This window comes from Rattus rattus, chromosome 9 (genome assembly GCF_011064425.1).
Source record: "Rattus rattus isolate New Zealand chromosome 9, Rrattus_CSIRO_v1, whole genome shotgun sequence".
NCBI classification, from domain to species: domain Eukaryota; kingdom Metazoa; phylum Chordata; class Mammalia; order Rodentia; family Muridae; genus Rattus; species Rattus rattus.
This window is the reverse complement of record NC_046162.1, coordinates 49,624,074-49,651,724: the sequence shown is the minus strand read 5'-3', so window position 1 is coordinate 49,651,724 and position 27,651 is coordinate 49,624,074. Positions and strand designations below refer to the sequence as shown.

Here is a 27,651-nt window from a genome sequence, read left to right as displayed (position 1 = left end):
CATTCTGTACAGTTTTATACATGGGTCCTTTTCAATCCCCTATGAGCTGAGGAACTTCTGTGTTTTTCTTTAGGAATGAATATGCCTTCAACAGGGATGAGGCCAGCTAGGGGAGTGGTCAGGGCAAACCTGAGCTTGCAGAGCTCAGAGTCTGCCAGGGACTAGTAGAGCTCCAGCTCTTCCCAGGCCTGTCATCATTGTCTCTGTCTGCCTTGGTCTGGTAATTCCTTTCCAGGACCCTTTTAGGCACCCTATTCTCTGTGAGGTAAGGAAGGATCTGAAGTTCTCAGAGCCATCTATCCCAGGCCCCGACCTGTGTCTCTCCATTCCCCCCTTCACCCCAAAGAACCAGGCCACACACGGGGTTTCAAGTGTCTGTCTCTTCCTTTCACTCTCTCAAAAGAAAAAATAAATAAATTGCAGAAGGCGGCAGCATTTCCTGTCCTCCCCTGGCTCCCGGACACCCAACCCCTGACCCCTTGCCCCCCCACCCCCCTCCCATATTCCCCACTCCCTAGACCCATCCCTCCCTTTTCCCAAAAAAAAAAATGAAATAAAATAAAATAAAATCCCAGGAAAAAAAAAAAAGCCACAGTTAGACCTTCCACTCATGCAAACCAGCAAAGAAAAAAGGTGGGAGGTGTGTGAAAGACGGGGGACCCTCAGGAGAGCCCCCCTGCTTCTCCCCCCAAAAACCACCTTTGAGAAGAAAAAAATGGAGAAAATAAATGAGAACTCAAACGGCATGGGGAGTTATGACGGGGCAGGGGTGACCCCAGCCCCTGCCTCAGGAGAGCGCGGAAGCCTGTGGCCCTGCATCCCTACAGCGGGTACTCCTTGAGAGGGGCCCTGACTTCTGGAATGTGTGTGGGAGAAAGTGGGGAGGGCAGAGGCCCCCAGTGTGTGCGTGGGGGCGGGCGGGGGTAGGGGTCCTAAGGAGCAAGGGCTCGGAACCAGGAGCCCAGCTCCCCTCCCCCAGACCCCAGGTTCTTGGGGTCCAGGGGCCCTGAATTGGGTTGCAGGGATACATGCAGAGGAGTGTCCCCCCTCCAGTGGGCTCGATCCAGTTAGAAAGGAAATAAATAAGAAGGGTGGGAAGGGAGGCTGGGGTACAAAGGGCTTGGGCTATTCAGTCCACACCAAGGGCCCAGGTGGTGGAGGCAGGGTGAGTCCAGGCCAAGCCAGGGCAGGAATCAGAGTCTCTCTCGGGCTGGGACCCAGATGTAGGGGCCTGAGAGGTCTTCAATGACACGTTTCACTTTGTGATAGATCTCTTCAAAGCTGTCGCCCTCTACGATGGCTGCAAGTCGAGTGGAGTAGCAAGTGAGGTCAAGGTTCCAAAGACGTGACCAAGGAGCCCAAAGCAGGGAGCACCTCTGACTCCTTCAGCCAGGAGCCATGGCTCCCTGAGCCCAGTGACAGGACACCTCTTCCCACACCGACCACACCCAGTAGGGCACTCCATGCAATCTCAGTATACCCTGGACTCTGTGGCCCACGGACTCCGTGGCTCAGGGAAGCGGCTGGCCTCTCACCTGAGAAGCACTCTGTGAACTCCTGCTCCAGCTTCGTGGCTCTGTCGAAGGCTTTCCGGGCTTGCTCCTCTGTGATCCGCTTATTGATCTCTCTGTCAAGAGGGAGAGAGACACAGACATGAGGGGTAGGGTCCTCTCTGCCTCTCTACCTCCTTCCTGGCAGGCTAAGTTGCAACTTCTCTCATAGTTGGAGCACACAGCAAACAGTATGATTTCTGATACCCTGTGGGGCCACAGATGAGCTCACGGCAACCCACCCCATCTAAGACCTCTGGAATTCATCCTTCCAGCCTTTAGCTGGAACGCCCAACTGCCTCTGAGGTTCTAGTTTGCCCCAGCCTGTGTATGCCCCAGGGGGCTACTGAGAACTGTAGGCCTGCCTAACCCAAGGCAGGAGAAGGGGAAAGGTCTGCCATTGTTTCAAGCCTTGACTCTCAACTCTCAATGCAGCTCTTTGAACACTGTGGGAGTTGCTGTCCACAAGGTGGACGAGATCAAGGTGGGGGGACCTTGAGAGCCCAGGGTCACAGGTAGAGGGAACAGTGGGGGAGCCCCCAGGACCATACTCACAGCACATTCTCCAGGGAGCGGGGACGGATGAAGATGGCGATGGGGTGCAGGTGGGCCGCCTGCAGCCGCCGCACGGCATTGGCCGAGACATCGAGGATGCAGTGCTTCCCCTGGGGGCAGGCAGGGTAGGCGGAGGGGGACCAGCAGGTAGCAGGAAAGGACAGACAGAGGTACCAGGAAAAGATGGAGAATATAGAAATGTGGGGGCGGGAGGTTGGCCAAAGGGGAAGTGACAGATGCCAAAGGACAAGAGAAGAGAGGAGTGGAGAGAGTGACCAATGGAGAGGAGGAGGGAAAGGAAGACGGGAGGCCAAGCCCAGGAGGGCATGGGGTGAAACAGTGTGGGACAGGAGAGAGGGGACCCGAAAGGTGGAGGCAGAGCAAAGGCAAGGGGCGGGGCAGGTGAGATGCGGAGGGTAGAGCCGGGCAGGCAGGGAAAGGCGGAGAAGGGAAAGGATAACGGAATTAGGGTAGAGGGAGGAGGAGGGGAGGACAGACAGAGGACAGACAGATGGAAGGAATGGGAGAGACAGATGGGAGGGAGGGGAGGCAGATGGGAGAAAAGAGCCACAGAGAGAGGGCAGGCAGTGTGGAAAGCGTTGGGGGAAAGGGGTGAAGGAGGGATGGGAGAGAGGGAGTGGGACCACCCCCCATTTAAGAAGGAAAGGAGGAGAGGGGAGTCAGGAAGAAAGAGAGGCGCACGTTGGGGAAGGCAAAGCCATCAAAGGCAAAGGTCCAGGAAGAGAGGAGAAATGGGGCAAGGAGGAGAAGCCAGAGAGACAGAGACAGATGGCGGAGGGGAGCATGGGGTCAGGAAGCAAGGGGAGCGGGTCACAGAAGAGCAGGCGGTCAGAGTTGCCCAAGAGGAGGAGGAGGTGGAGGAGCGGAGTGCAGACCCAGCAGGGAAAGAGACAGAGAGAAAGAGAGTTAGAGAGAGCTGGAGGAGGCCATGGGGTAGGGAGCGGGCAGGAGGAAGAGGATGACGTGCCCACAAGCTCTTACCTGCTCTGCTACCTCTCGCACAGACTGGACGCTGGTCCCGTAGAGGTGGCTGTTGTACTGGCCAGCCTCAATGAACTTGTGTGCCTGGATGTCCTTCTCCATTTTCTCCCGGGAGGAGACAAAGTGGTAATCCCGGCCGTCTATCTCATATTCCCGCTTAGGACGTGTCGTATCTGCCAAGAGGTCATTCCGCCCCACAGAGATCTAACCACCACCCCTTAATGCCAGCCTATATCAGCCAGCCCCTCAGAGTACCCAGGGAGACTGAGACGAAGGTAGGACAGAACTGCCTGTCACCCTGGAGCCTGCCAGGCTCTGGCCAGCCTTGTCTGCTGCAGACATAAAAGTGGGTGGGCAGAACCCCTCCTCTAAAGTGATCTGTATCCCACTTTACTCCAATGTCACGGCCCTGACAAAGTGACAGGCCTTGAGTCCCCCAACTCCAACTCCGTAGAGATCCAAGGTCCCCATACTCACGAGGGACACAGGATCCAAACTTGTCGGGGAACTCGGAGAGAAGATCATCGTTGGCACGGTCTTTGGTGGGCCCAAGGATGATGATGGGACGAGCGTAGTGCACTGGGGAGAAAGGGTTTGGCTCAGGCAGCAAGCAAAGCGGGCGGGCAGGAGGGCTGAGGCTGGGGCCAGGGCTCACCTTCCATCTGGGTCACCGTCTCATAGCTCAGAACCGAGTCTTCTCGACCTGGCAGGAGACAGGGCATCTGCAAGGGGCTCTCCAAGGCAGGTGACCTGGAGACCGTCTCGCCTGCTTCCCCCAAGGACGTCAAGGGGAGCTTCATGTTCAGCTCACCCCACAGTTTTCCAGTTAACCCCACCTACCCTGTGATCCAGAGCTGGAGCCCCAGTCCTGGAAGAAAAAAGCAATCCTTGTGGTAGGCTCAGGATTTAGCTCAGAGGCCACCCCTACCACTTCTCCACCAAGTTCGTCATCTACCTTCCACCTACCTTGGCCTTTAACCTTGACCACTCTCGTCGCTCGACCCTACGGGACACAGGAAATAATAGGGACATGCTCAGTGAGGTCCCCACCCTCTGGACCAGGTGGGAATCCCATCTTCCAGCAGCAGCTGGGCTCTATGTCCCTCACAGAGAAGTCCTCTCCCAGAGGTCGATGGGAGCCATGGTCCCCAGCAGGGCCTTGCAGATTCCCAAGAGTCCTGTACTGAGTGTCTACCCTGGGGGACCACGTGGACTTGGATATCTCTATGGGGGAAGCTGCAGGGCCCTGGGAGCCTCACCGCCGTTTGCTGGGAATGAAGCCAATGTCGTCGGTCTCACTGTCGGAGTGGACCCGCCGTGCTTGCCACCACTCTTCGTCACCAGCGTCAATGACATGAAGCACATCCCCGAAGCGGAAGCTCAGGGCCTGGCTCAAGAAACCGCAGTCCTTGGTCTTGTCGTAATCAAACAGGGCCCTGTAGCACAAGTGACTATGGGTCAGGGCCTGGCTGAGGACCCCAGGAAGGACGCACCAGGCCCCACAAGAGTCAGCCAGATTCTGGACAAGGGATCTGCAGCAAGGCAAGAAACCGCTGGTGTCACATAAAGCAAGCCCGACCTCTCTAAGGACAAAAGGTTCTGGGAAGTTTCCGAAAGAACGAAGGTGCAGAGGAAAGCAAGGGGGGCTTCCTCCTTGCTGAGGTGAAAAGCACCCATGGTCATGTAGTATCATCCAGCCGTGAGACCCCAGGCGCCTACTAGCCTCCAACAGGGAGGGAGCTCTTAGGTGCGGGCCCCCAAGTAACACAAGCATCCAGGAGAAACACTGCAAGCTCAGTCTAGGACCTGTCGGCTGTGACAGGCCCATGGACAACCCAATGGAGATGTCCTAAAAGCAACAGCCAGAATTAGTTGGAACTTCAGAGAAGGCATCACAACAGGCCACACAGCTCTAAGGGACGCCTGTGTAGCAGAGGGCACATAAGACCAGCCACCTGGACAAAGGAAGCAGACAGAGAGGGACAATGCCTTGTGAGGGACCTCGATGCCTTGTGAGGAGACAGGAAGGGGGCTCATGGGAAAGGAGGCCCTGAGAAGGGAACAAATGTTACTGAGCCGTCAGGAGGTGTGCTAGGAGGGTTTCCAACAGTGGTTTCAGTGCCTGCCTACCATGCATGAAGCCCTAGAGTCAATCCCTACACAGAGAGGAGAATGGGAGGAAGGGAAAGAGGTAAGAAAGACAGGAGGTAGGCACAGAAGAGCTGCAGTCCCTCTACCGAGGCCTCACACAAGGATGCCAAGCTGGAGGATGACTCAAAATATCCCAAAGCTGGGCATGGTGACAAGCGCCTGTAGTCTACGGCAAGATTATTACAGCACAGGGGTTCAAACTCAGCCTAGGCAATGAGGGAGGAAGGGACAGAGGGAAGAAGTTAGAGACGCCTGCTGCATCAATACTGGCCTTAGGTCCTACCAGGAGAGCCATCAGGAAAGTGCTTGGGTAACCAGAGCCTAGAAGGCAATTCAGACACTTGGGGCAGAGGCTATTCCAGAAGACCAGTGTGTGCAGCCAAGTCTATGAACCCTTGACTAAGTGTCACGTCTGGGTGGGAGAGTAGAAGGGCAGGATTTAGAGGAGGAGCTGTGTGGGGGTTAGACACAAGTTCAGGGGGAGAAGAATACACGGAGGCCTCTGGAGTCACGCCCAGGAAGTTTCTTACCTAATGTAGAAGCCCCTCTTGGGGTTGCTTCGCAGGGATGCAGTCCCTGAGCCTAGGCTACTATTCATGAGCTGTTCCCGAAGATCATGGATCTTGGCCTCGAATCGACTATACTCTGAGAAAGGACAAGAAGGTTCTGGAACTCTGTCCCATCCTAATGCCACACCCCATCAACCCTCGCTCCACCCCTACCGAGACCATCCATCAGCTAAAGAGACAACGCTGAGGTCCACCTTAGCCAAGACAGAAAGCTTAGGCGTGGTACCTTCTGGTTTATACTGAGCGATGATCGTGACCGTCTGACCCGCATTCTTCAGGGCAATGGCAGCCTGTTCGTGACTGGCATTGCGGAGGTCAACACCATTGACCTAGAAAGGGGAGAAGATGCTATCACCTGGGATGGGAAGACAGTCATTCTTGGGAGTGGGTGGGTCAGGGAGTGGTCCAGCTGGACCAGGCTTGAGCCCATCCAGTCCCTCCCCAAGAGCATAGAACTGTCTTTGGGGGGCAGTGCAGACTCTCTCCCAGGCCTCTCTCACCGACAGGATCTGGTCCCCCTTCCGTAGCTCCCCACTGAGGTCGGCTGGACCCCCAGCAAGGATGAAGGAGATGAAGATGCCTTCGCCATCCTCGCCGCCCACGATGTTGAAGCCCAGGCCGGTGGAGCCCCGATGGATCACGATCCGCCTTGGTTCCCGGGGAATGTCTTCCTCCCCCAGCAGGTCCTTGGCCACAGGGGAGTAGCGCCGAGGGGAAGTGGGGGTCATGGCTGTGGGGTAGTCGGTGCCCAAGTAGCTGCTATGACTGATCTCATTGTCCAGGTGCTGAGAATACGCTGAGGGGAGATAGGATGAGACGAAGATGTTGTGACGGTGGCACCCACCCATCCATGCCCTCCAGAGGGAGCCCAGAGCCAGGTTCAGTCAAAGAGGAATTATTCTGCCAAAAAGGTATGTGGGTGACCCGCAGCAGGGGTCAGAAGCTTACAGATGACATCAAAGGTCATATGTCTTTAGTATGCCAGGAATGGGGCCAACAGGAGGATACTGGCATCATGCTTTTGACTGCCTTTTGGTTAAAGTGTCTCTCAGGTCTCTCAATGCCCCTCCCTCTGCCCAGTCATTAGGGTTTTTTTGTTGTTTGGTTGGGTGGTTGTTTTTTTAAAAACTGGGTCATTTGTCTAAAGTATTTCCCACATTCTATGAGAGATAATAGTCACTTGTTTCCCTGTGGTCTTGCTTAGCCTGTGCCCCATCTCTGCTCCCTTTTTGTTTCCCCGGGCTTGTCCCAGAGGCTTAATAGACTCAAATTCAATATGAAAACGTTCACCCAGGAAGGGGTCCTGTGCCTGCCACAGGACACAGTGAAGTCTGCTGGGTGTGGTACCCACACTTTAGATCCACTGGGACAGTAGAACCCCAAGTTTCAGGCCAGCCGGGGCTATGTAGTAAGACCTTGTCTCAAAAGAAATGGGGAAGTGTGGGCTGACTGCCTGTCTTTCTAGGACTGTCAGGTTCTGCGGTCATCATCTGACCTGCTCGTTACAATGCCCTTCTTTACGGGCATTTACCAGAGTCTTTACGGGCATTCAGGGTGGTGTCTAAGGTTGGTGTTCACAGGGACTGCAAAGTGTTAATGTTGTACAATCATTAATAAGATTTTTACAAAGGACTCTCCTACCTGCTGAGTGTTGTGTTCGAGCCTACTATCCCACTGAGGAGGACAGGACGGCACTGAAGGCTAGTGCGGGTTACATGGTGACTTTGATGCTATCTTGGGCTATATAATGAGACCCTATCTCAAAACAAAAACGGTAACAAAACAAACAGACCCACACACGCACCAGAACTGCTGCCCGGCAACCTTGAGCTGACTCTGAGATGAGCGTACACAGTTGTGGGAGCGGATGACTGAGCCTCTCCCTTATTTACATTTTCATGAAGAAATGGCCTGCCTCTAGGTGTTCCAGCATCCTCCAAGGGTAACAAGGGGAAATGCTGCCGTGAGGATGGGACCCCAGATCTTACTCAACCTGTACGTCCACTGCATGATGGCTCCCCAGCCTGAGTCCATTTGACCAAGTTTGGTTTTGGTTTTACTTTCAAGTCTCCCACTTTCAAGGATCTCACTACATTGCTTACACCTTCGCTGAACTCGATCCTCCTACTTCACACTTTTGAGTACCTGTGTCCACCGCCAGGCGGTACATCTGCCGCCATGCCTGATTCCCAGTTGTTTTTAAAGGTATTGTTCTGACCTCATGTGTTTGCATATAAAATAAATTATGTAAGGCCAGAAAAAAACCTCTTCAACAAGACTGCTGTGACTCTAATAATCCTGGGCCCCTTCCCTGGAGCCCTCTAGTATGACTTACACGTTTATGTATTTGTTTCTGGCTTGGTTATTTGGTGGTGGTGGTGGGGTGTGTGTGTGTGTGTGTGTGTGTGTGTGTGTGTGTGTGTGTGTGTGTGTGTGTGTGTGTGTGTACAAGAATGGAGGCCAAAGGCTGACTTCAAGGGTCTTCCCAAAATCATTCTCCATCTTAATTTTTATTTGTTTGTTCATTCGTTTGTTTGTTTATATACAGGATTTCACTACCTACCTCTGGTTGTCCTGGAACTCACTATGTAGACCAGGCTATCCCTGAACTCACAGAGATCCACTGACATCTGCCTCCCCAGTGTTGGGATTAAATGCGTGTGTCACAATGCCCAGCTCCACCTTACTTTTTAAGACATGGTCTCTAGCTGGCTTTAGGACTCACAGACTAGGCTAACCTGGCAGTAAGTTCCAGGAACCCATCTGTCTCTGCACACCCCTCGGAGTCAGGATGGCAGGCGTGCATCACAGCACCCAGCTTTCTGTGAGTGTTAGAGAGCACGACTCTGGCCCACCTCCCCAGCCCTATTTTAAAACAAACAAACAAACAAAAAAGGAAGGAAGGAAGGAAGGAAGGAAGGAAGGAAGGAAGGAAGGGGCGGGCCTCGGGGCTGGAGAGATGGCTCAGTGGTTAAGAGCACTGATTGCTCTTCTAGAGGTTCTGATTTCAATTCCCAGCAACCACATGGTAGCTCACAACCATCTGTAATGGGATCTGATGCCCTCTTCTGGTGTGTCTGAAGACAGCTACAGTGTACTCATAATTAATTAATTAATTAAAAAAAGAACATGGCCTCATATAGCCTAGGCTAGCCTTAAACACACTGTGTAGTCTTGAATTTCTGATCCTTCACCTCCTCCTCCTGATCACCAAGAGCATGTGTATACTTCGTGTATACTGGAAAAGCACTCTACCCACTAAACACATCCCCAGCCATTTTTTGAGGCAGATTCTATGTAGCCCAGGTTTCCCTTAAAATCTCAATCCCCCTACATTAGCCTCCCAAACCTTGTGATTACCAGTACATTCTACCTCTCCTGCCTCTTGTGCTTCTTGCCAAGACTGGAAACCATCCCTTTTCCCAAGGAACTCAAGTTAATTTTGGTAAGTTCAGAAATAGTACCAGAGGCTGGATGGTGATGGCGTACACCTTTAGTCCTGGCACTATGGAGGCAGAGGCAGGAAGATCTCTGAGTTTGAGGCCAGCCTGGTCTACAGAGCAAGTGACAGGACAGCCAGGACTACATAGAGAAACTCTGTCTCAGAAAAACAAACAAAAAACCAAAACAACAACAACAAAATAGTACAAGAAAGAGGGATATGCTCACACGCACCTATAATCCCAGCCCTAGGAGGCTGAGGCAGGAGGACGACCAGTTCAAGGGCAGTCTTGGCTACATAGTGAGACTTTGCCTCAAAAAAAGAAAGAAAGAAAGAAAGAAAGAAAGAAAGAAAGAAAGAAAGAAAGAAAGAAAGAGAGAGAGAGAGAAAGAAAGAAAGAAAAGGAAGGAAGGAAGAAAGAAAACAAGCAAGCAAGCAAACAAAACCAAATAGTGCCATTAAATTTGAATATGCTGTAAACATGTTTCATATTTGAAAAAGGAAATAATCTCATTCTTCCCCAAAAGAATGTCTTAGCTACTCTCCCACACATTTTTCCAATTGAACTTTAAGATGCAACATAAATTCTGAAATTCTAATTAGTATTCCATAAGATGTATAATGTGAGGAAGGTTGAGATCTTTTACATATTAAGGTTTTTGCATATCGGCTCAGTGAATAAAGATCTCTGCCAACCAAGCCTGACAATTTGAGTTCGATCCCCAGCGCCCACATGGTGGGAGGAGCAAGCTGACTCCCACAAAGGGTCCTCCAATCTCTATACACTCACTTATGACATGTGAGCCTGTGATCACACACATGTGAACACACGCATTAAATAAGTGTAAAAAAAAAGTAGCCTTAAATTTTTTTCCACCTAAAACATTATTTTTATACCCTTCAGTAAAATGTCATCACTTCTGCTCGGTGGTGGTAGTGCACACCTTTGATCCCAGCACTTGGGAGGCAAAAGCAAGAGCAGCTCAGTGAGTTCCAGGACAGCCAGGGCTACACAGAGAGACCCTGACTTGGGTGGGAGGGTGTCATCATTTTCAATGGACATGATGGTGCCCACCTGCAGATCCAGCACACAGGAGGCAGAGGCAGGTGGATCTCTGTGAGTTCCAGGCCAGCCTGGTCTCTATAATGACTGGTCTGTATAACAAGTTCCAGGCCAGCCAGAGCTGCGTCATGAGACTCTGTCTCAAAAAAAATTCTTCACCACTTTTTTCATCAACTTATTATATTTCCTGTCAAATTTATATCTCTGTCAAATGACAATCATGATCCCCATTCTAACAATAATAATCAAAACATCATGACAAATTTACACCAGTAAAATTATCCTGGTTGAGAATCACACTGCTTGAGAGTCAAATAAAACAGAAAGAGTAAGTAAATGTTGCATTTGAAACCAGGGAAAGCAGGGATGGAAAGAAGGCTCAGCAGTTAAGAGCACTTACTGCTCTCTCAGAAGACCCTGGTTCATCTGCCAGCACCCACATGGTGCATCACAACCACCTCTAACTCCAGTCCCAGGGGACCTGAGCCCTCAACACACTTCTGACTTCCATGGGCACAGACCACACAAGTGGTACACGGATGGACAGATGTGCTAGCAAAACAAGGACACACATTTAAAACAAGATAAAGTCCAAAAAAAAAAAAAAAAGTCTTACAAAAGAAGGAGGAAGGTAAGAAGTTTGGCTAGACATGGCAACACAGCCTGAAATCTCAGCACAATTGTGTCTCAAAAAATGGTGCACACCTTTGATCCCAGCATTGGGAGGAGGTAGGGGCCGAGGCAATGAATCTCTGTGAGTTCAAGGCCCAGCCTGGTCTACATAGTTCCAGGACAGCCAGAGGCGCCTTGTGAGACCTTGTCTTGAAAAAAAACAAAACAAAACAAAATAGAACAAAACAAGACAAATCATGGGATGGGACAGCTGAATAGGTTAAGGTGCCTGCTACCAAGTTTGATGACCTTGGTTTGAACCCCAGAACCCTCACCGTAGAATGAGAGCACCAGCTGTCTTTGACCTGCATACACACCAGGACATGTCCGTACTCACACAAATACACACAAACATATAAATAAGCCCTTTTCTCTTTCTAATAAAAAAAAAAAAAAAAACAGAATTGGCTAATGGGGCCAGGCGTGATGATACATATCTTTAATCCCAGCACTTGGGAAGCTGAGTTCGAAGCCAGCCTGGTCTACATAGTAAGTTGGGGAGAGCCAGGGCTACACAGAGAAACTCTGTGTTGAAACAACAACAAAAGGATACCTATAAATAAATATCCCAGAACTAACCGTGGTGACACACACCTGTAATCCCAGCACTCAGGAGGCTGAAACAAGTGAATTGGCACAAGTTCAAAGCCAGCCTGGCCTACATAGGGAATAGCTGGGGCTGCACAGGAAAGCCCTGTCCAAAAAAAAGGGGGGCGGTGAGGTTGGGAAGAAATGGAGCCATCTGAGGAATTCTTTCTTTCTCACTTTCCTTAATAAATCTACATTCACTGTACTAAGAGGAGGAAGGGGGAAGGGAGGGGGAGGGGACTATACAGGGCGGTAAGGCCTGTGGGTGTAATTCAGAGGCAAGCACTTGTTCAGCATGCATGGTGCCCCGGGATCCACCCCTCCATCCCTGTCACCACTGTAAGAAAGAAGTAAGTTTTTTGTTTGTCTGTCTGTCTGTTTTCGAAACAGGATTTCTCTGGCTGTCCTGGAACTCTGTAGACCTGACCAGCCTCAAACTCACAGGAATCTGCAGGCCTCTGCCTCCCAAGAGCTAGAACTCAAGGTGTGTACCACCACCGCCTGGCTAAGTACTTCCCCCCCCCATTATTGGAAATTCCTGGAATAATCTTCGGCTGGTAGGACACAGCAGCACCAACATGAGGACAGTGCTGCAAGGCTAGAGAGGTAACCGCTAGAAGAGGCCTCCTTGCCTAACTCCTGAAGTAAGAGACACTCTGCTAGGATTTAGCTATGGGAAAGGTCTGTTGCTGGTCACAAAACCCCTGCTCCTGGCTTACTGAAGGATTTCGTTTGAAAACAGATGTTGAATAGCAATTGCCTTTCACATCTACACTTGATCTTCTTTCTTCTGACAGGTTCTTCTCTCACTGTGTAGCCCAGGCTAGCCTGGACCTTCCGATCCTCCTGCCTCTGGCTCCAGAATGCTGTAATTATATGTACGGGCTACCACAACCACCTTTCTCACTTCTTAATATGCTGAATCATGTTGAGAGGCTTTCAAACATTAAGCCACCTTCGGTTTTTCTCAAACAAACCTTATTCTGTGACAGTGTTTTTCTCTTACTGTGCTGCCATGTGTGGGGACCTACTGGGGTGTTCCAAACTGAAGCCTCTCTATTCCAGACCGCTGGCCTCCATGTTTCCTTCTTTCACAATGTCTTTGTAACCATGTAAACTGCTCTTACGAATGTGAAATCTTTGTCCTTTCCTCTTTCTTTCCCCGTTTTTTCATAGTCTCAAGAAGCCCAGGTTGGCCTCAAACTTGCTATGTAGCTCAAGATAGCCCTGAACTCCCGCTCTTCCTGCCTCTACCCTCCAAGTGCTGGAAAAGCAGGTATGTCCCATCACATCTGGTTCTCTTCCTACAATTGTCGGGGTTGGGGGGGAAAAGGTATAGAGACAAGGTTTCCCAAGGTAGCCCCGGCTGTCCTGGAATTTGTTCTATAGATCAGTCTAGCCTCAAAATCAAGAGCTCTGCCTGTCTCTGCCTCCCAAGAGCTGGAGTTAAAGGCGTGCGCTACTATGCCCAGCTCTATCACTACACTTTTAAAGAACGTGAGAATTATCTGTTACTTGAGGATTTGGTCAGAACCATAAAACCAAGTGGGCCTGTGTCCTGTGAACAGGAGAACATCAATGATCCTTTCTAGTGCTTTGCCATGTTCAATTTTCCACCTTCTCCCCAACCACCACAAGGGTCAGAGGCTGTGGACGGCCCATGGAAATAGGTCACAGGGGCTGTCACGGAATGGCATGTCTTAGGAATTACGAGGGTGGGTCAGGAGGAGCTCTGAGGTTTGGAGGGCTCTCACAGGTTGTGATGTCTGGGGGAGCATAGCTGTCACTCAGGTAGGCATTGCTGGGCTTGGCCACCTTTAGGTACACAACGTCATATGTGTTCTTCAGGGCTGCCACGGCATCCTCGTGCATGACGTCCTCCAGCCCCACACTGTTGACCTGGGGTCAAGGGAAGCAAAGCTCAGACAGAGCCAGAAATGGACCAAGGCCATGCAGTGAGGATCCCAGGCCTGCCAGGGAGACCTGGGTCTGGGCTACAGACATGACTGAGGTCCTCACCGCCAGGATCTTGTCTCCAATCTGCAACCTGCCATCCTTGTGGGCAGCACCACCTTCGATGATCTTCGTTACATAGATGCTGTTATCTCCAGGGATGTGCTGGTTCCCAACGCCCCCCGCAATGCTGAAGCCAAGTCCTGGATGGTAGGAAGAGGGGAAGTGGCTGTCCCGGGCCTGGGGAGCGAGCCCTGAAGGCAGGGAGAAGCAGAGAGTGGGAGCTGAATGCGTTACGAGAGCTACCTTTAGGCCCTTTGATGAGTTTGATCTCCATGACCTTTTCGGCTGGGGGTTTCCGGCGCATGACGTAGAGGCGAACGATGGAACCTGCCTCTTTGAGGGCCTCCACCGCAGCCGAATGGGTCACCTCCCGAACATCCACTTCATTTACGAACAGGATGCTGTCATTGACCCTGGGAACAACAATCTGAGCCTGAGCCAGGAGCGTCCTACTGCCCAGCCCTCCCTTTCCAGGGTACGAGCTTTCTCAACCCTGCCTTCTCTCCCCACCTGAGGCGGCCATCCTGGGCTGCAGCCCCACCAGGAATGATCTTGGTGATAAAAATGGACGGGTCGTCACCGATGTGCGGGTTGTCGGTGCCACCTGCGATGCTGAAGCCCAGACCTGAGTTACCCTGGGAAAAGAGAGGGTAAGAGGGTCAGCTCCTCTTACTGCCCAATTCCCTCAAGGGGAAGGGGAACGGGACAGGATTGAAAAGGTGCAGCTAGAACACACAGAGACATAGTTAAGAGTCTGGACACCTAGGAAACACAGACACACAGAAAGAAACACCAGACTGGGCCAAGGGACCCGGCAGGAGGGGGTGGGGGGAGGCTGGTGCTCACCCTTTCCAATGTGATCTCCTCATACTCCATCTCCCCCTCTGTTCCATTCACCTGCAACTCCAGCACGGGGCAGAAACACAAGAACAGTAAGGCAAACATTCTGGTCGGAGAACATACCCCTCCCTCCCCATATAGGGGTTCACTCCCTCCTTGTCTCTCAGACCCTTCTGCTATTGGCCCCAGTCCCAAAATCTAAACAACTCACATATCCTGGGGCTTCTAGGGTGTCCGTGTTGACAATCACAGGGGGAGAATTGGCCTGTGAGAGGAGACAGAAGACAAAAAGCTGCCTTAGCCTCATCTCCAGAGGGAGTCCATAACCAAAGGTGGGTCCTACCAATCTGGATCCCTTTTAGCTACGTAGTCAAACCCACTCTACCACCTGCAGAGCTACTCAAGGACCCAAACTCAGTCTACATTACACAAACGTGCACACTCGAGAGAGCGCGAGCACGGGCGAGAGCGCACACACACACACACACACACACACACACACACACACACACAACTTTGCCCACCCAAGGCCCCTCTATGTTTAAGGAGGTGTATGAGAAGAGGGAAGAGAGAGAGACAGCCAGACGGAGAGGGGAACAGCAGATGGTAAAGAGTGGGAAAGGGGGGGAGGGCATGCTGGGGGGATGCTTCACCGGATATAACACTACCGGGTGTTACATGCATTACGTGCTACGCATTACACCCCAGGATTCAGGTCTACTAGTCCTGCTCTCCCCTTTGCGGCCCTTTTCCTGTCTCTATACCTTCACAATCATCCAGATATCTTGATAACCCTTCCCCAAATTTGTCCCTCACCTTGGCATACATTTGCTCTAAATCTTGCGCCATGAGAATCCGGGGTTTCCCCAGCTTCTGGTCCCTCCCTCTCTCTCACCCACCCGCCATCCAATCCACCCCTTCCTCCAGGGACCAGGTTGCCTAGCAACAGTATCTAAGACCAGCCAAGACCTGGGGAGACCCACCTCCAGGAGGCCTGGTAGTCAGGACAACGGGTGGGGGCGTGGCCTAAGGTACGACAGTCTCCCTAGAGCAAAGGACTCGATGAGTCCCATCTCTCAGGCTCTAGACCCGCCTACCGCTAGCCAGCCCGAGAGGCCAGGAGGATTCTATTCGTGGGCGTGGGCGCAGTGCATCCTGAATAACCTGCCTTTAGAGCCCCTCACCCTATGCAGTGCAAAGAACGTCAGGAAGGAGGAATTGCAAAAAGCATCCAGAACCTAGCCTGTTCTTCTACTGCTCCCCTCCTCCCTGCCCCCACTTCATTAAAGAAAGGGTTAAAGCGAGGCGTGCCCTGGTCCCTGACGTCAGTGGCCTCAACGCAGCCGGGTCTCTAGCTAAACTGCAGGGCGGGGCCAGCTTTAGAATTGTCCTAGGGGCTTCCCCAATTGCCAGGGCAACCGAAGCCACGTCTCTATGGCAATGAGGTGAGACTGCCAAGAGACTCCTTCCGGGGGTCCCCAATCTATTTCCTCCTTAGACAATACTTGAAACCGACCAAGCATGAGGATAGCCATTCTCTCCTAAGTTCTCCCTCTCCTATAAAGGCCCCTCTTTTCTCCTACTGCTATTTCTCAAGCCCAGAAACTCCCAGCCATTTCAGGCCCCATAATAGATTCCATACCCATGAATCAACTGTCATTTTCTCCTCCAAGCAAACGCTGTTGTCTAGCCAATAGTCACTGGCTGCTGAAGTCATCCACAATTTCATCCTCCGTGGCACACTGCCTCAGACCCTCCTTATACTGACTACAGCCCTCTCCACACCCAACCAATCCCTCCCTAACTATTCTTTGTCTCTACTCTCACCCCACACCCTCCCTATATCCTTGTCCCCAGCCTTCAGTTTTCCAAAATCTCCCAACCCCCCAACCCCATCGCCATTCTCCACCCCCCTTTCCTGTCTCCATACCAGCCTTCAGCTCCATCCCCTACCATCTCCTATCCTCACCTACCACCTCTCTAAAGAAAGAGCCTCATTATTCTTTACCTCATCTTCAACCCCTTAGGGTCTATCCCCCAATCACAGTCCTCCATTTTCAACCCGCTCCCCATTTTCTGTGGATACTGGGGCATCTCCTGTCCCTTGGCTGAAGTCCTGACCTGAGGCTTCCACTAGCACTCTCCCACTCCCTGAGCTCTGGGACCACCACTCCCCAACACTGTAGTACCACTACCCCTCAAGAACCATCTTGCAAAAGACATCTGGAATCTTCTTTAACTTCCTGAGGCCAGGGGGTTGCACACAAATATTCCCTATGGCTCCCATTCCCTGCGCTTCATTTTCCTTGGTCTCAAGCAGCTCAGCGAGCAGACCCAATGCCACAGTCTTGCCCTCCGTGCTGCGAGACCTTTGCCCTTCCCACCTTCCTCCAACTCCTCCCTCAGCCATTGTCCTGCTGCACACCTTGGCTCACAAGCCCCATCCCCATTTTCTTAGTGAAATGTCAGCAACTGGGGTCCCCCTTCCTAGAGCATCCCACGCTTCTGGCCCCCCAGTATCTTTCTCAGTCTCACAGCTTGTGTCCCTGAAAGAAGAGACTGAGAGAGAGTGGGCTGGGAAATAAAAGTCCTCTCCAGACTAGAGGGGGGAAACGAATACTGTAAGCACAGAGGAGGGGAAGGGGAACAAACAGGTGGGCATATATGATAATGATGATGGGAAGATGGGAGGTGTGGATGGAGGTGAGACCCGGAGGAAGCAGAGAGACAGAGGCAATCAGGGGAAACTGGGAAAGAAATAGGGAGCTGGAGGACAGAGAGGACCGACTGCTCAAACCAGGAGAGGATTGATCAGGCCACAGAGGCCTGAGCTGAGGATCAGCGAGAGGGGGAAGGAGATGCATGCGTGGGAGGAAGAGAGAGACAGCATCAAGAACCAGCCAGCCAGCCAGCAAGGGGGGCGGGGGTGCACAGGAGGGGAGCAAAGACTGGGGCACAGGAAGAGGCAGAAAGGACCAAGACTTGAAGTCTCAGTCCAGCCAGATGGAAAGCGCTGGAGACTCGGGAACAGGCAGAGCCAGGCCCAGAGGCGGCGGTTGGGGGAGGAGGTGGGGAAAGGGACAGGAGCAAATGAGGGCACCAGGAGCTTGGAACAGAGCTCTGGACACAGAAATCTGAAGCAGGGACTTGGAGTGTGGAGGGATGAAGAGCGCCCTGGCATTGGGGGCACTTCTTTGGGGACCCATCCATCCTTTCAACACACCAAACATACGCAAAGGCATACATCCTGGCTTTAAGTTGCGAGCCCACTCCCACTTGCCTGGCCTATTTCTCTTCCGTGAGACCAAAGTGTTTCCAGAGTCTATCCCCAATCCAGAAGCACACACCCTCACCCCTGCCCCAGGAGCCCAAGACCCAGATGCCAGGCCAACCCAATCTTTTCCCCCAAAGCTCTTGCCCTACCGGCCCTTGGGGAATTGCTGCAGCTCCGAGGCTCCGAGGGCCGCACTGGGGAGGGGGCCGCCAGGGTCTCCTACCTTGATGGGGGAGAGGTGGGCGTGGCCCACGACCCCGTGGCCGGCCTCGAGGTGGGACAAGTTCCTCTCCGCCACGTGCACCAGCTCGGGGGCGTTTACCTGGTTGGGGAGGTGGGCCGGGCTGTGTTCCAGAGGGGGCGTGTCTTCATCTTGGTAGCGGTATTTCTGGGGATGGGGACCGAGGCAGCGTCACTGGGCCAGTCCAGAGCCTCTAGCTCCAGGCGCCCGCCCGGACCGCCTCCTTTTCCCAGAGCAGTGCAGTGCGGAAGGCCCTGGGGCCTGACCAACTCCTCCCCCTCCCTCTCCTCCAGCCCATTGGCTCCCCTCTCTCCACCCTCCCGACAGCCCCCTCTCCAGCCAAGGCCTCAGCACCTCTCATCTCTACCCAAGTCCAGGCTCCATCCTCCAACTTCCGACTCATATCTTATGGCTCTGGCAGTCTACCTCACGCCCCCATCGTTGTCTTCATACCTTTCCCAAGCAGGCCTTGATCTTCCATGCCATCCTTTTAAGAGTTCTAGCAGCTGACCCTTGTAACCTCATGTATCCCCAAGTTCTTTGTTCCATCATCATCCCCCACTCCCACACCTACCCTTAGCGCCCCAGTTTCCCCACTGCAGCCTCTCCCCCATAAGCAACTGGCTCTCCAGCACCTTGCATGCCTCAAACAGGAACCGAAGTCAGGTACTTCCGCTAGAAAGTACTTGCCAGCAACGGCCCTTAAGCAGGCCAGGGCTAAACCTGTCCCACTCTTCCTTCATTGGCTTCACTCACTGCCAGTTACTCAGCAAAGGGGCCGCAGAAGCTAGCCAGCTAATCCGGATATAACCAGACAGGGACAGAATGGGGGAGGAAGCAGGGAACAGAGGCAGGAAGGCTCAGGTGGGAAGCTGGGTGCAGAAATGAGTGCCAGGCCCCCTGATGAAGACAAAACAATGCTCAAACTGAATTTCTGGTCTCGCCCTGACTTTTGGAAGTAAAGGGCTCAACATGACTACCAATTAACCAGGCGCCAGGACAAGAACCTCCTACACCAGCTTAATAGCAACATCAGTAAATAAGATTAGCTGGGGGTCAGAGAGAGTCAGCAGCGGAGGAAGGTAAGTCAGTTTGGCTCCTTCCACATCTGCCTCTACTATGCCCTTCTAGGCCCTTCCCCTCCAGAGTTGATCCCCGCAGAAGCGGAACTGTGAAAATTCCAGACTCAAGAGAAGGGAGAGAGTGCCAGATGCAGGTCTCCCTGGGGGCGTGGGGGGGGGGGGACGGACCAAGTAAAGCCACTAGTACACTGGGCAGAATCTCCGCCTGCCCCAAGGTCTCTGAGAAAGTGAGAGTCCCAGCATTTGGAGGGCGACATAGCAAGACTAAGAAGGAAGGAAGCGTATCAAGGACCATCAATGTCTGATACTGAGTATGACTCTGAAAACTCTGAGGATGAAGAATCACATTGACTGTTAAGAGGATAGTGAAAGAATTAGGGGAGGCAAGTGGTCCTGTCAACAAAAGACTCTCAGACCCAGAGGTGACCAGGGTTAAGCAGCACCCTGAGCTGACAGTGCAGGCCTTTAATCCCAGTGCTTCGGAGGCAGAGGCAAGCAGATCTCTGAGAATTCGATGCCAGCCTGGTCTTATAGAAAGTTCCAGACCAGGTAGGGTTACATAGCAAGATGCTGTCTCAGTAAATAAATAAAATAAAATAAGCAAACAAAAACACTCTACCTGCTTAAAAAGCCTTAAAGAAGGAAAGTGGGGCTCAGTACGTGTGGATCACAGATTTAGAGAATGCTAAACTCTAAGTGTCAGTAGCATGGGAAAAGGAGAATACAGAGAAGAAAATCTGCCGTGGTAGTATATGCATAAATTCCTGTGCACTCAGGGGTTGGGGGTTTAGCTCAGTGGTAGAGCGCTTGCCTAGCAAACACAAGGCCCTGGGTTCGGTCCCCAGCTCCGAAAAAAAAAAAAAAATTCCTGTGCACTCTGGAAGCAGAGGGCTGAGAAGCTCAAGGTGGCCCACAGCTACATAGTGAGTGCAGTACCAGCCGGAACCCTATTTTAACCGCCCCCCAAAGAAAGAGAGGAAGGAAAGTAAGTAGAGTGTACAGGCAGGATAGCCCTTCTCCAGGGTTGAGCTGTCTTGGATTAGCAGTTCTGAATGAGCAGGTCAACAGCCTGACTGCCCGTAGCACAAGCTGAGGGAAAAGTAAGGCCCTGAATTCCCCGCAAGATAAGTTAAGCAGGAGCAAAACTTGCATCTCCCAAGTTTTGGAGACTGGGGAGAACCTGAGTCCAATGTCCCTTCGTGGTCACCCCACTTAACAGGAGACTTCCAATCTGAGGAACGGCCAGGCGCATCAAAGGAAATGGAGACATGGAGACAAGCATTTATTCTAGACAAGAACCGAAGGGGATCTATCATGGTTGAGTCCCCTTATCTCCCTGTCCCACCCTTATGTTGAGGAGGGACTTAAGTCTGACACTAAGGAAAAGGCTTTGGAGACTGGGAGATGGAGACGACGTGTGGGAACTGAGGACCACAGAATGAAGAACCAGAGTTCTCAAAATGTAGCTGGAAGAGGGTTGGGGATTTAGCTCAGTGGTAGAGTGCTTGCCTAGCAAGCGCAAGGCCCTGGGTTCGGTCCCCAGCTTCGAGAAAAAAAAAAGAAAAGAAAAGAAAAAAAAACAAAATGTAGCTGGAAGAGTTAAGGCCTTTCTGTGGTCAGTCCTTGGGAATTTTGCATTGAGAAAGGACTCTGAAGGATAGGAGAATAACTCTGACATTGCAAACATGGGGCTGGGGAGGTTGACCCCTCACAGTCCTGGATTACAAAGCAGCTGAAATCAAACAGGAAGGAGGACACATCTATAACCCACTGGAATGCAGGGCCCTGACTGGCACTCTATGCTCCTGGGGCAAGTCTGCACCCCCAATATATCAGGACTTGAAACAAGGACAAGACCTGTGGGTGGGACATAGATGATGGGCCTGTTCCATCCCCCTACCTTCAAAGCCCCAGCTGCACATAATGACCTGGAACCGGGGCTTGCACCCCAAAAATGGAGGGGTGTGGGTTAAAGTGAATAACAAGAGGTACAACCCACTGCGCCTGTTTTCAAGAAGTTGCAACCCAAAGACCCCACGCCAAGCAGAGGGAAGAGCAACAGCACTTGAAGCTCGCATCCTGAGATTGGGGGGTTGGGGGGGCGGTCTGGGATGAGGGAAGCGGGCCGGATCCCGTACCGCGGCACGTACCACGCAGAGACACATGGAGGCGAATCTGTTCCGAGTCGACATGGAGAAGGGGAGGGGGACTAAGGGGAGGGTATGGGTGGGATAGCAAGGGTGCTGGGTTGGGGGAGGGGGGCCGAGGGGCGGGGGCTGCGGCGGCCGCGGCGACAGGAGGCTGCGGCCAGGGAAAAGGGGGGGCGGCGCCTGCGCAGTACGGGAGAGCGTCATGATGGGAGAGAAGGGTGAGGGGAGACCCTCTTGGCTACCAACTTCTTTCGATCCCGGCTATTTCCCTACTGTCTTCAACTTCTCACAGTGTACTCCTGTTTCGACCCCTCTACAGATACTGACACTTGTAAAATTAGCAACTTATCTCTGGTTCTCAGGGACCCCTATTTCACCTAATTCTCCACCACCCCCAAAACACTGGGCTTCTATTACAAAACCCCACTGGGTATCTCATCAGTACTGTACTCCTAGACTAGAGGGGAGGCAGCAATATTTCTCAGTATCACTTCTGAGAATCACTAGGGATCTCACAAGCCCCCACCCAAAGCCTTTTGACTATAAACATCCCATAAGATTCCAAAGAATCTCTGGCAGAGTTCCTGAAGCCCATCCAGCCCCATCCCATAACTAGACAATGCTTCTTCCAAGAGTTTAAAAGACCACAGACCTTCGATGTGTCCTCAAATTCATATGCCCTTTAAATCATTCCTTTAGAAGTTTTATCTGTCCCCTAGTCCGCCACTAATGACCTTAACATTAATGTACTAGCCTCAGCTAACACAAACATCCAAATAAAGCCTCTTCAAATGTGTTTGGAGTTTCCTCATCCAAATCACTAAACTGAATGATATGTTGGACTTTATAAAATACCTCATCAATACCCAAAACCTCATCAGAATCCAATTTTGAGTATTATTTATCTGCCTTAAAGCAAACCTTCCAAATTCCATTGCAGTTTCTTCGTTATTCCTAAACTCTGACCCATTATATAAAAAATTATCTTATCTTTTACTTAAAATTTTATTACCTCTATTGTGGTGCTATAGTATGATGGGGAGGTCAGAGAACAATTTTAGGGGGTTGGTTCTCTCCTTCTATCATGTGAGTTACAAGGATCCAAGTAAGGTTGTCAGGCTTGACAGTAAATGCCTTTTTCACATCTTGACAGTTCCAGTCTCTCTGTCTCTCCAATCTGTCTGTCTGTCTGTCTGTCTGTCTGTCTGTCTGTCTGTCTCTCTCTCTCTCTCTCTCTCTCTCTCTCTCTCTCTGTGGGAGGCTGGAGTTTCAATATAACATAGACTGGCCCCAAACTCTTTATGTAGCTGAGGGTGACTTTGAGAATCCTGATCCTCCTGCCTCCACTTCCCAAGTTCTGGGATTACAGGCATGAATTTACTATTATTTTTTCTTTACCCCTCAAATTAGTAAATTACTTATTTTCTGGCTGCCTCCTCTACCCCATTTTCAACATCTTTTCTGTGATTCTGAGCTACATTTTTGTTGGAAGATTGCTCCCAATATATCTTCTCTACACTCAAGGGGGTAAAATAAAGCTTCATGCTAGGCATGGTGGTGCATGTCTCTAACTTTAGTACTAGGGAGGCAGAGGCAGGCTGGTCTCTATGAGTTCCAGGCAAGCCTGGCCTACAGAAGTGAGACACTGTGTCAAAATAATAATTTCACCAATGATATCTGGACTGCAATGTACAGTGACCCACAAATCTTTCAGAATACCTTAAATTGCCCCGTATCACTTTAGTCTTTAGTCTTCTGCCCTTTCTTTTTTTTTCTTTTCTTTTTTTTTTTTTTTTTTCTTTTTTTTGAGCTGGGACCAGAACCCAGGGCCTTTAGCTTCCTGGCAAGCGCTCTACCACTGAGCTAAATCCCCAACCCCTCTTCTGCCCTTTCTTAAACCTCCCTCCCAGAGACCCACCCAGAGATCCTCCCAGCAAATGTTCACCCCTCTCATAAAGGTTCTTCCAAAATCAGCTATCTACAAAATATAAACTTCCCACTCAGGGCAAAAAGTATTAACGGCCTCTTCAGAATCTCAACCCTGCACTTATTGGCCTCCCTGTATTTATTGGCCTCTGTTAGGTAAGCCCCCAAGATAAACCCCTCTCAGTGTCCTAGTTTCCTACCTAAATAAAATGTATGGATCCTCAGAAAGAACCAATGTAGAACGGGCTTTTACTCAAATTTTCTTTTTAGTCTAGAAAATACAGAGACCCTGCTTCTCCACCAGTAGGCACTATGGACTATCAAGACCCCTCTTTCATCCCCCATTTCCTTTTTCCCTCCATTTTCCGTTTCCCCGTTGCCTGGCAACGCAGCAATCAAGGACTTTGCCGTCGCCTAGCAACTGTCTCCCTGGAACATAGAGCTGAGGTAGGAGGATAACTCTGATGAAATCTGAACAGGCCTCCATCTTAGAAAAATTGAGACGTCATATCTCCAACCCACGGATTCTCCTTTCCAAAGACCCCCGCATCCCGCAGTTAATGGGACTATGGCCACACGAACCCGGTCTCCTTTCCAGATAGAAACCACACCCCGCCCCTCCCGGGTCAGCCCCGCCCTCATTTTGGTCTGGCAACCTAGTCCCTCCCCTTTCTGAGGGTTGTTGCCCGCCTCCTCTGATAGAGTAAGCCGACTCCGCCCACTTGCTCCATGAAACCACGCCTCCCTCCGCTTCCCGCCCATTCGCTCCCCCGGCCTCGCCCACACTACCCTTCCACCACGCCCCTGCCGACCAATGAATGAAGCTATTGGACACATTGCCCCGCCCACAGCATCTTAGCTTTGCCCAATAAGGACCACCCAGAGGGCTTAACCACTTCGCCTCCAGGGCCCTGGCCAAATGCCCCCTATTTCTTCCCTACTTTCCCCCCAGCCTCCATTTGTTCTGCTCCGCCCTCCACCACCCTCGCCCTGCCCTCAAGTACGCCACGCAACTTCAGTCGTCGCTGGTTACCATGACAACTGCGGCAGCAGCGCGGGGAGAAGGGGGAAGGACGGGGGCGGAGTGGGAGAAAGCTGCTCAGAGATAGAGATACTGGCAGAGATCTAGGTACCGAATAAGACTCAGTGATAGCTGTAAAGCAGAGTTTCCACGGAGTACAGAGCTGAACACATATTAAGTATTCAAAAATGTTCCTTAAATTACTGCAGCAATTTATAAATATAGGCAACGAAAGATGGGAAGGCTATCAAACAGACCAGGAGAGCTCAGTGACTACAAAGGCTGAGCACTCCCAATCCCACTCCCCAGCATTTTCGGAGGGCAGAAGCCATGTGCCCCCTGCTGGTTTCTCCTGGGCCACCCTCAACTGGCCTGGATAGAGAGGAACCACAACTCCCAACAGTCCTGTGGACAACGACGCTCTACTATTGAAGGATCTTGTACCTCAAGGCCTTATGGGAGTTGGAGTCCCTCCATCTAAGGCTGACAAGTTTTCTGACCAATGAATGTTGCAAACATGGGTCTCCAAACCTCAGTAAGACCTGAATGCATGATCCTCTAGGCAAGCCTCCTACCTTCTGGGTTGCTCAATCATGTGTTCCATCGAACACATTGAAAACTGGAGCAGAGAAATGAATAGATGCATCCACTCAGAATAGCTACCAGTGCTACCAAGCCCCTCACCCTTATTGGATTTCATGTGTTCATGTTAGAAGGAGAACTCACACATTCCAATGAGTTCCTATATACATCAGTACAAAGGTGATGACAGCTAGGTTGCCAAGGCCAGGGATTAGGCCTAAGGACAGAAAGCACAAAGAACACAGGCTGACACTGACTGAAAGAGGGCTAGAAGAACCGAGGCACAAAAATCTACTGAAAACTACGGGGGATAAGAGAAGCAGCAGCCTGGAAGAAAGCCCAAAATCCACAGACCAGGAGAAAAACAACCAGCCCTGTAGATGGGGTAAGGGATGCAGACCTGAAGTCTTCAGTCCCCAATCTCTAATCATGTTCACACGTGCACAATGCATGTGTATACACATGTGTGAGTTTGTGGCAAGGAACATGTGTGTCCTCAGCTTCCTTCCATAAGAAGCTGCAGTTCCCACTAAATATAACCCCCTCCCCAGCCTGTGACTCACCCGGACCCCGCCTCCCCCGGCCCCCACTTCCTGTCCCACCCCCCAACCCCCAGCTGCCTGCCGCCCGCCCAAGCCTCCCTCCTCACACCAGGCATCTAGCCTGCCAGTCCCAGAGTCTGGGAGCAAGCGACCGACCTAAGCTTCTTGGGCTTTCATCCCAGATCTCCCACTCTTTCCAGGCTCTGACCACAGGGACACCCTTGTACCCTGTATGGATCCCAGTTCCGCCAGCCCTGCCCTCTTCCTATACCGTTTTACCCCAGTGGCCTCTTCACCTCACAAGCCTTCAGAGACCCTTAGATCCAGGTGTCCTCTCAAGCATCAGGGTAACAGCCCCCCTCCCCATCTGCTCTTCTGTTCTCTTGACCAAGGCTAAATAAAATGTGGGAGATGGGAATAGTGGGCACCTGCCTGGGCTACCCCCAAATTTTGTACCACCTACATGGTCCCCCTCCTCAACTACCTTCTTTTTATCCTCCTACCCCACACCTCTCATCCTTCTTAGGAGATGACAACCTCAGCTTTGCAACCTTCTAGCTCCCATGGGAGTACCCTGAATCCTAATCCCACCTGTCCATTCTCTCAGGTAAGGCTGCATCAGGCCTCAGCCCCCTGGAAACTCCCAGGTCACTCACTCTATTCCACATAACTAAACCCTAAATGTACAATTCCCTCAAATCAGGAGCATCTCAAACATGTCTAGCACAAGATGTTTTATTACCTGAAGGCCCACCCTTACCTGCTAGTTGACACAGCCAGACAAGCCAGACACAACCAGTAACCTTTACCCTTATGCCAAGAGACACCCCCCCCCCAAATTGATCAATTGGTCAGCATCTTGAAATGAGCTTTTTTGCCCAGGAAGGAAGACAACCCTCCCCCTAATACACTCACATAGCCCACCTTCCCACATATATGAGCAGAACTCCCATGTGAGGCAGGCGGGCTGCTCCTTAAATAAATTGCCCTCAAAACACTGCTGATGAACACCAGAGCCCACCAAGACACCCCAAACACCAAATTCTCCATTTCTTTATAGGTACAAAATGATCACTCCAGGAGGCACCTGTGGACCAAATCCATCGTTTTCTCAGATGTGAACCCCAAAACTAAATTGTGACCCCTCTAATACATCTTACTTTAGATGCGCTCACTTCAGTGCCTGCAACCCTAGATAAGGCCTACCTAAGCCTTCTCCACAAATGCATTACCTACTCCCCCTCCCCACTGCTCCCCCCATCATGCTTACCTTGGTTGTCACTATACAGAGACAGTCCATGTTGGGGGGCCTGGCCGCGGCGGCGAGTAGGGGGCTCTGACTTCATTGGAGTTTTGTTCCTCCCCTCGGTGGGTTCTCACCCCTCCCCCCTCCGCACCCCACTTTTGCAGGGGGGGCCAGGATGGGGGGAGGGGTGAGAGGGGAAGGAGAAGGTTGGAGAAGAGAAGGGTAGGGGAGCGTGGAAGGGAGGGGGGACCCTAAAAGGGGCTCCCCAGTGGAGGGGAGGGGGCTTGAGGAGCACACCCCGATTCTCAGGAGGGGCAGGGGCACAGGGGGCTGGCAGCCCCGGAGTTCTGGGGCTGGGGCATGAGCTGGGGTGGGGGAGGGGAGCTGGATTTCGGGAAGCCCCGGGGTATGCGGGGGTCTTGCCAAACGGCCAGGGGCTAGGGGCCGTGGCGGGGGAGTGGGGTGGGGGGGGTTGGAGATGGCAGCGGCCGATGTAGCCGCGGAGCCGAGGAGGGAAGGGGAGAGAGGAGGAGAGAGGAAGCAGGGGGAGGGAGGGAGGGAGCTAGGAGCCAGAATGGGGGGGTGCCTTGGCAGTGTTAACTCCTTCACTGCTGGCAGGAACCCGGATAATGGGAAAGGAGATAGAAGCACAAGCAGAGAGGCCCTACGGCAAACATGGAGACCTGGCTAACCTCGATGATGACATTAAAGACAAGGAGGACGGATTTCATTCCTTAGAGGGAAAAGGCCCACATCTGAGATGAGAGCATCCCTGGCTGGTTGAGTGCTGGAGGGAGGCCACACCACGGGGTACGGGGCTGAGGGAGGGGCTAGCATTAGAGAACCTTGGGGACCTAGTTCTCCCCTAGGAGTCACAGGAAGAAGTCTGAAAAGTAATTAATTATGACCTGGACTTTCTGGTGCTGAAATTGGGGCAAGCCAAGAAAGGGGAGAACGGAGAAAGGGTACAGGGCTGGCTGCCCACAGAAAGAGCACTGTCAGTGCCCCCGACTCCTCAGTCAGTACAAGGGATTTTGTTGCCAAGGCCCCTAAGTCTCGGTTTAAAATTAGCAAGAACGTCCTCACCCCTCCAGCCCTGCCAGCTTGAGCAGTCAGGAAGCCAGGCACCCACCATCATC

General features: G+C 51.9%; 1 protein-coding gene across 3 annotated transcripts; it reads right to left on the bottom strand.

The window, feature by feature from the left end:
• Window positions 1–902: 902 nt before the first annotated feature.
• Window positions 903–26,960, bottom strand: Dlg4 (discs large MAGUK scaffold protein 4). Of its 3 annotated transcripts, XM_032914133.1 has the most exons (20): window positions 26,537–26,960; window positions 18,045–18,110; window positions 14,660–14,713; window positions 14,455–14,505; window positions 14,119–14,243; window positions 13,852–14,021; window positions 13,612–13,748; window positions 13,347–13,491; window positions 6,328–6,623; window positions 6,054–6,156; window positions 5,789–5,903; window positions 4,367–4,543; window positions 4,074–4,110; window positions 3,948–3,975; window positions 3,763–3,810; window positions 3,585–3,686; window positions 3,108–3,280; window positions 2,106–2,215; window positions 1,536–1,627; window positions 903–1,300 (listed from the first exon to the last, which is right to left on the bottom strand). In XM_032914133.1, the coding sequence occupies exons 1-20, from the start codon at window positions 26,564–26,566 to the stop codon at window positions 1,194–1,196; spliced, it is 2,166 nt and encodes a 721-aa protein (XP_032770024.1). In that variant the 5' UTR covers window positions 26,567–26,960; the 3' UTR covers window positions 903–1,193. The 3 variants fall into 3 exon arrangements, with proteins under 3 accessions (XP_032770024.1, XP_032770023.1, XP_032770025.1); XM_032914132.1 differs by lacking the exons at window positions 18,045–18,110; window positions 26,537–26,960 and adding an exon at window positions 17,946–17,963; XM_032914134.1 differs by lacking the exons at window positions 18,045–18,110; window positions 26,537–26,960 and adding an exon at window positions 15,265–15,312.
• Between the last annotated feature and the right edge of the window lie 691 nt (window positions 26,961–27,651).

What these genes read in the sequence shown, in the direction of transcription:
- Dlg4 (XM_032914133.1), bottom strand. Translation starts at nt 26,566, where the DNA reads ATGGACTGTCTCTGTATAGTGACAACCAAG. An exon ending in CGCTCAGTATAAACCAGAAG is followed by an intron (nt 5,904 to 6,053) that starts GTACCACGCCTA and finishes GTCCTTTCTCAG; the next exon opens with AGTATAGTCGATTCGAGGCC. An exon ending in CTCCAGCTCTGGATCACAGG is followed by an intron (nt 3,811 to 3,947) that starts GTAGGTGGGGTT and finishes GTCTCCTGCCAG; the next exon opens with GTCGAGAAGACTCGGTTCTG.